The 7,546-nt window shown below is 35.6% G+C and overlaps 1 protein-coding gene across 7 annotated transcripts in view; it reads left to right on the plus strand.

Annotated features, from left to right (window-relative positions):
• Positions 1–7,546, plus strand: part of CDC27 (cell division cycle 27) — a 77,650-nt gene that overhangs the window by 28,990 nt on the left and 41,114 nt on the right. For all 7 annotated transcript variants that reach the window (XM_081804791.1, XM_081804795.1, XM_081804792.1 and 4 more), the window contains exons 5-8: positions 2,285–2,382; positions 3,313–3,467; positions 3,568–3,779; positions 4,756–4,870. In XM_081804791.1, the coding sequence (XP_081660917.1) occupies positions 2,285–2,382; positions 3,313–3,467; positions 3,568–3,779; positions 4,756–4,870 (580 nt within the window). The remainder of the gene's footprint in view (positions 1–2,284; positions 2,383–3,312; positions 3,468–3,567; positions 3,780–4,755; positions 4,871–7,546) is intronic.

A 7,546-nucleotide genomic window follows, 5' to 3' on the forward strand; every position in this document is an offset into this window, starting at 1 on the left:
TTTTATGTTAAAAAAGGAAAAAAAAAGAGGAAGATAGCAGGAAGGAAAAAATGAAGGGGGGGAAATGGGAGGGGGAGACGAACCATGAGAAACTATGGACTCTGAGAAACAAACTGAGGGTTCTAGAGGGGAGGGGGGTGGGTATTAAAGAGGGCACATACTAAATGGAGCACTGGGTGTTATATGAAAACAATGAATCATGGAACACTACGTCAAAAACTAATGATGTAATGTATGGTGATTAACATAACATAATAAAATAAAATTAAAAAAAGAAGGAGGGGTAAGATGGTAAGTAGGAAAGACTTGGTAGAAACAGTTTTGTTTCTTGAATTCTCAATAATAAGAAAATTAGAAATTAGGAAATTAATTAGAATATGGTGAAGTATTTGAATGGACATTTCACCAAAGAAGATATACAGATGGTAAGTAAGCACATGAAAAGATGTGCCAAATCATTAGCTATTAAGGAAAGGCAAATAAAAAACACCATTAGAAACCACTACACACCGGTTAGAATGGCTAAAATAAGAATTGACAATACCAAGTGCTGGTGAGGATGCAGAGCAACAGAATTTCTCATAAAACATAGATATGATAGAATTATAATGATAGAAACAGATCAGTAGTCAGATCAGAGGGTAGAGTTGAGGCAAGAGTATGGCCGTGCAGAGGCAGGTGTGGTTTCTCTGGGCTGTTGGAACAGTTCTGTATCCTGATTGTGGTGATGGTGGTTACACAAATCTATACATGCGATAAAACTTCATAAAACTGTTCATAAACGAGTGCATGTAAGAACTGCTGAAATCCAAATAAAGTCTGTGGTTTAGTTTATGCTATTGTCAATTTCCCAGTTTTGATAATTGTGCTATGGTTACGTCAAATGTTGTCATTGAGGGAGCTGGGTGTAGGGTACATGGGAACTCTGTTATTTTTGTAACTTGTATATGAGTCTAAAATTATTTCAAAATAAAGTTTAATAAAACAAAATAAAGTGCTAAAATCACAAAAATACTATATATGTGTTACTAATTATTTTTAAACAAGATTATTAAAAGCTTGAAGGTACAGCTGAATCAGGCCTTAACCACGAAGAAGGGTTTCCCCCCCTTCTTTAAAAGAATAAGGATGGGTTCCTTTTATTCATCATAAATATTACAAGGTGAAATATCCAGTGGGAGAAAACTCTGCTCCAAAAAAGTGGCTTTTCATTTCAGCCATCATGTGTCTGTCTTATGACCAAAATTGTACCCAGTAATCTAGATATATACCTGTTGTAGTTTTATAGCTATAGCTTGTTAGGATATCTTTTTTATCTCTTTTTTTTTTTTAAGATTTTTTAAAATTTTTATTTAGTTGAGAGAGAGCAAGAGAGGGAGAGAGCACAAGCAGGGGGGAGCGGCAGGCAGAGGAAGAGGGAGAAGCAGGCTCCCCGCTGAGCAGGGAGCTTGATGCGGGACTCAATCCCAGGACCCCGTGATCATGACCTGAGCCGAAGGCAGATGCTTAACCGACTGAGCCACCCAGGCGCCCCTCTTTTTTATCTCTTTATTGGCCTTTTGTCTACAGTAGTTCATGAGACTTCTATGTTCAGGACACAACCAATAATAAGTCTGGTTCTTAGATAAACTGGTTTCTTCCCAGTACCATCTAAATAATTTTTCACCCCAATTCTTCGGGAAACTTTTTTCATTAAGAGCTGCCACTTCGGGGCACCTGGCTGGTTCAGTCAGTAGAGCATGCAACTCTTGATTTCAGAGTTGTGAGTTCGAGTCCCATGTTGGGTGTAGAGATTACTTAAATATAAAATCTTAAAAAAAAAAAAAAGCCACCACCTCTACTTCATTAGAAGATCTGATTATTTAAAAATGCTATATTTAAAGCATTTAAGTCACTTTCAAAATTACCACTGGGATATTACATTAAAAATTAAGACTGAAATATTTGGATATTGTCCATCTCTCCTTCAGTAATTCTAGTATCTGACAGGAAATTAAAAGCAATTATAATATTCAAGAAGGCGTTGATAGTTTATTAAGGTAACATTCCCTTCAATTCATGTTCTTGCTTTCACCGGACTTTTGATTTGAACTGCCTTAAATAATAGAGATTGGAGAATGGTAAGAAGGGGAAATTGGTAATTTAGGGACTTGTCAAGAAGAGTGCTCTCAGAACTTATATATGTATTGTAAATACATATATAACAGTACCTGATTTTTTGTATGAAAAATTTATAATGTTTTGGGTTGTGTAGCTTGTCTAATCTCTTTGTTTGTCTTTACAGCAAGACAGATCGGCTTGCCAAAGGATCAGAATGTTACCAAAAGAGCCTTAGTTTAAATCCTTTCCTCTGGTCCCCCTTTGAATCATTATGTGAAATAGGTAGGTTTGTAGAGGCAGCTAGGGGAGGGTTCCCCTACTTACTCTTTTTTTCCTCCTCCTCAATTTTTGGAAAGTGATACAAATTATTCACAAGAAAAATATTTTTCAAAGCTAAAGGCTGTTAAAATTGAGAACAAGAATTAAGGCAATAGAATCATGTTTAAGGAATGATGTGGCCTTGTGTTCTCTATAATGAGTTGTATTGTGAGTATAACACTAGCTTTCTAGGTAAGGAAAGAAATTAATAGAATGCCTGGAGCAGAAACTGTTAATGTAAATAAGACCTGGACAGTATGGGGAAAGAGTGCCTTGGTATATGTGCTCTAGGATGCATGAACGATCATTTTAAAACTGTGTATGTATACATGGAAGTGCTTAAAACTTAACTGTCTATTGGGTTTCAGCTCTCAACCATCACTCCTTACTTTGAGTAAAGTGAGATCTAGTTGCTTTCTGCTTTTTTTTTTTTTAATTTGCGAGAGAGAGAATGAGAGACAGAGAGCATGAGAGGGGAAGGGTCAGAGGGAGAAGCAGACCCCCTGCTGAGCAGGGAGCCCGATGCGGGACTCGATCCCGGGACTCCAGGATCATGACCTGAGCCGAAGGCAGTCGCCTAACCAACTGAGCCACCCAGGCGCCCTGCTTTCTGCTTTAAAAGAAACACAGAAGTCTGCATTTTCCGATGATTTATTATATTTAAAATCAGTGTTACTGTAGTTCCATTTAATTTCTAAATTTATAGCTTTATCTGAGGGGTAAATTTTTATAATAAATTGATAGATGGACTTTTGGGAGGTAAATTTGATTAGCTGAAACAGACAGGAGAACTTTAAAACACTGGATAAGGCCTTATTTCCACTAATTTGTGCATACTTGAAAAAAGATATTAATCCTCATCTCAGAGGCATACATTTTTTTTTCCCTTTACAGGTGAAAAGCCAGATCCTGACCAAACATTTAAATTAACATCTTTACAGAACTTTAGCAACTGTCTGCCCAGCTCATGCACAACACTAGTATCTAATCATAGTTTATCTCACAGACAGCCTGAGACCGTTCTTACAGAAACACCCCAGGACACAATTGTAAGTGTATCATATGCTAGTGTTCAAATATTATGAAAAACAGGAAAGAATGACCTAAATAATGTATCATAAATTACATGGTAGAAATTTTCTGTTTCAGGAATTAAACAGACTGAATTTAGAATCTTCCAATTCAAAGTACTCCTTGAATACAGATTCCTCAGTGTCTTATATTGATTCAGCTGTAATTTCACCAGATACTGTCCCTCTTGGAACAGGAACTTCCATATTATCTAAACAGGTTCAAAATAAACCAAAAACTGGTCGAAGCTTATTAGGAGGACCAGCTGCTCTTAGCCCATTAACCCCAAGGTAAGACAAACAAAACATACTTTAAAATATGCTATAATAGTAAATGATCTATAATAATTCATATTATTAGTAATATAAATTAATATGAACAGCAACTTCTAAATCATTATGGAAATGGAAGCATTTAGTAAGTCAATAACGGACCTATTCTGTTTTGAAAATGAAGTAAAAGAGATACAATACCTGTGATAAAAATTTATTATTAAATATTAGAGAAAAATGTAAAACTCTTAAATATGCCTTCTTCAGCTACTGTATGTGTTAAAAGATACTGTCTTTTTGGCTGTGTGTCAGTGAGTATCAGTGAACCTTTTGAAATGTTGCAATGCTTTTGTTATAATCAGAGTTACAGCAGTGATTATTGTTAAAGTACTGTTTTCCAAACCATGGAAGAAGGATTGACACCTATCAATAGGAAATATTTTGTCAAAATTATTAGAGGTATATATGTGTATAAATACAGGAACCCAGCCCAGAGGATACCTATCCAAAAGTGTCAAAATAAAAAATTCTGTGTTAGAACAGACACTATGAATTGGGTCCCGGGGCCAGAGAGTTACTAAAATAGCATGACCATGAGATTACAACAACTCCCTGAATCCACAGATGGATTCAGTGGTCTCTAGAGATAGTCTCTGGAACAGTGTCTAAATCCCATAAATTCCAAGAATTTTAAATAATTTGATCATTTGGATCTTTGCTTTTACAAAGCCATTCTTCATTTCCAGTAAATCTCCTGAGATCAGTGGTTGTTGCTCATTTTAATTCCTTGTTTGATTTTTTTTTTGTTTTAATTTAGTTATGGTGGGTGGAATAGTCTACATTCACAGCTTATTTTAAATCTGCCCCTCAGATCCTCACTGCCCCCAAGACTGATTTGCCATTCTCTTCCTTTTAGACCTTCTAATTTAAGTATACTGCTGCTTTATATATGCCTTGATGACTTTTTGACACCTTGATTTCAACCTCTTCTCAGTTTTGGGATTTTGCCATTAGAAACCCCAAGTCCTGGAGATGGATCCTATTTACAAAACTACACTAATACATCTTCTGTAATTGACGTGCCATCTACTGGAGCCCCTTCAAAAAAGGTATTTTCCATGTAAAATGCAGTTTTGATGTTGATGAAAGAAATTTATTTACAATTCCAGTCTGTTAAAGGCAATTTCAGAGAGAATCTAATTTTATATAATGACTACTGCCTTAGAGTTGTTGATCTAAATGTAAAAGAAGGCCATCGTTGTCATAAGCTGCTGGTTATAGTAGGAGACATAAAGCTGGTTGTTCTTTGGCCATGTAAAATTATAACCTCCAAGTATAGTTTATTTTAGCATGTAGCTAAATAAACATTCAGATTTTTACTTTTGATTTACCCTTTTTAAACAAAATTAAGATGATTTCTATCACTTTGAATATAAATAACAGAAATTACACCTGCCATTGTTTTACTTGTCCCGACTGTATTTATCTTTTAAGTGTACTAATTAACATGAAAAAAAATTGACTTGCATAAAGCCAGCTATTTCTGATAATAAAGTTTTTTATGGCGGATTCTCATAGGTGTATAGTAACTTTATAGTAAATGTGTAATAAAATAAAAAATATTTGACAGTATCCTTTTTTTTTTTTTTTTAAGATTTTATTTATTTATTTGAGACAGAGAGAATGAGAGAGAGAGAGCACATGAGGGGGGGAGGGTCAGAGGGAGAAGCAGGCTCCCTGCCGAGCAGGGAGCCCGATGCGGGACTCGATCCAGAGACTCCAGGATCATGACCTGAGCCGAAAGCAGTCACTTAACCAACTGAGCCACCCAGGCGCCCCTGTTTGACAGTATCCTTATAGTAAATACTGCAACAAGTCTTGAGACTTTTAAATAATGTTCTTTTCTATAGATCTGTGGCATTAAAGGTCAGAGTGCCATTTCCTTGAAACAGGTCTGTGATACAGGGTTACCTTCTGTGAGAATTAAATTAGGTTATGTATTTAAAATGCATATTGCCATCATTAATAGATGTTTAAGAAATGGAAGCTAAGTAAGTCATACTAGTATATGACTGATATAAACCCTTTACCCTCCTAGAGACTTTTGTTCTTATTCTTTTTACTCCAAAAATTCCTTAGAGTCTGTGAAATTTTGTTTCTATAATGGCATCTTAATGAGTAGTGATAGAAACTCTGAGAGTAGTAAAAAAAAGGCTGCAAAGTACTGAATGTATGGATTACCTTAAATCTCATTTTTAAGAGTTGGCAGCTACCTGAAGTATAATTGTGGAAATTAGTCTATTACAGTTGTAAGAAGGCATAGTAGGATAGTAATCAGCATGCCAGATGAAGTAGGCCAAAACCAGCAAGCCATAGCAATCAAGGACAAGTTAGTCAGTGCTGGGTAGGTGATTTCAGTACCCAAACAATAAAGCCATTTCCTGTCTCATCCTCTTCTGCCCCTGTTCTCTTCTTACCCTGCTATGAGACATTCATAGGAAAGCTCTACTTGTAGTTCTGCATGTAGTATCAACTAAAAATATCAAACTGAATATTGTGTGCAGATCTTTGTTAAGTAAGGAAGGGCCAGAATTGACTCTAAGTTTTGTCCCTTGGGTGAATATAGAGGTTCCAACTTGGGGAAGGAAGAAGAGGAAGGATTATAAAGTTTTATTTTGAGGTGGTAGTAAATTAGATGAAAATATTTAGTGAATAGTTAGTCATAGAGGAAAGAATATGGCCTGGTGATAGAAATAATAGTTAAAGCTGTCAAAATAGCCAGGCTCTCCTAGGAAAAGATAGTAGCAAAGGAACACAGAGCATACTTAATTTAAAACAGTGGAAGGAAGAAGGGCCTGCACATGAAGTGCTCAGACAAATAATCAAGATACCGTACTATTTTGGAAGTTATACACAGTTTCAAAAGGAGGACATGAGCAGTGGTGTTGAATACATGAAAGGCCAAAATAAGGCTTTCATATCTGGTGAGAAAGTTATTATTAGTTATTAATTATAATTATAAAGTTTGAGGATTATGTACAGTGGCTATCAAAGTAATAAATTTTGAAGAAAATTATCTGGTAGTAAAAAAAATAAAAATATCCACTGATGCAACAGTCACAGATCATTTTATAAAGAAGCCAAGTGATGAAAATCAATAGAAGTAAGGTAATAAATTAGAGAAGGCAGAGGGGCAGGAAGTCTTTTTTCTCCTCCGCAGGAACAGAGACCCAATTAATGAAAAATTGAACACAGTAGAAAGAAATGTAATTCTAAGAGCAAAATGCTTAGAATATGGAAAATAATCAGGTAATTTAAAAAAATTTATTCCTTTGAACTACTATAGACTATCTTTAAGTGTCAAAGAAGGAATATAAAATCTTCTTGTATTATTATTTTTTATATTAGATCATAAATCTGGGTTAGATCATAAATCTTAAGAGTAGTAGCTGTCTTAAAATTCTTGTAACACTTAGCTCCACCTGGAAAATATGTAATTATAGGCTTTTTAGGAATTTTCAGGAATCTTGAGCCTTTCCTTAAAACCTAAAGTGAGGGGGCACCTGGGTGGCTCAGTCGTTACGCATCTGCCTTCAGCTCAGGTCATGATCCCGGGATCCTGTGATCGAGCCCCGCATTGGGTTCCCTCCTCCGCGGGAAGCCTGCTTCTTCTCCCACTCCCCCTGCTTGTATTCCCTCTCTTGCTGTCTGTCTGTCAAATAAATAAATAAAATCTTAAAAAAAAAAAAACAAAACTAAAGTGAAAAATGAAAGGATAGTATAAA

This window comes from Leptonychotes weddellii, chromosome 15 (genome assembly GCF_054177405.1).
Source record: "Leptonychotes weddellii isolate Sample4059 chromosome 15, ASM5417740v2, whole genome shotgun sequence".
Taxonomy (NCBI): domain Eukaryota; kingdom Metazoa; phylum Chordata; class Mammalia; order Carnivora; family Phocidae; genus Leptonychotes; species Leptonychotes weddellii.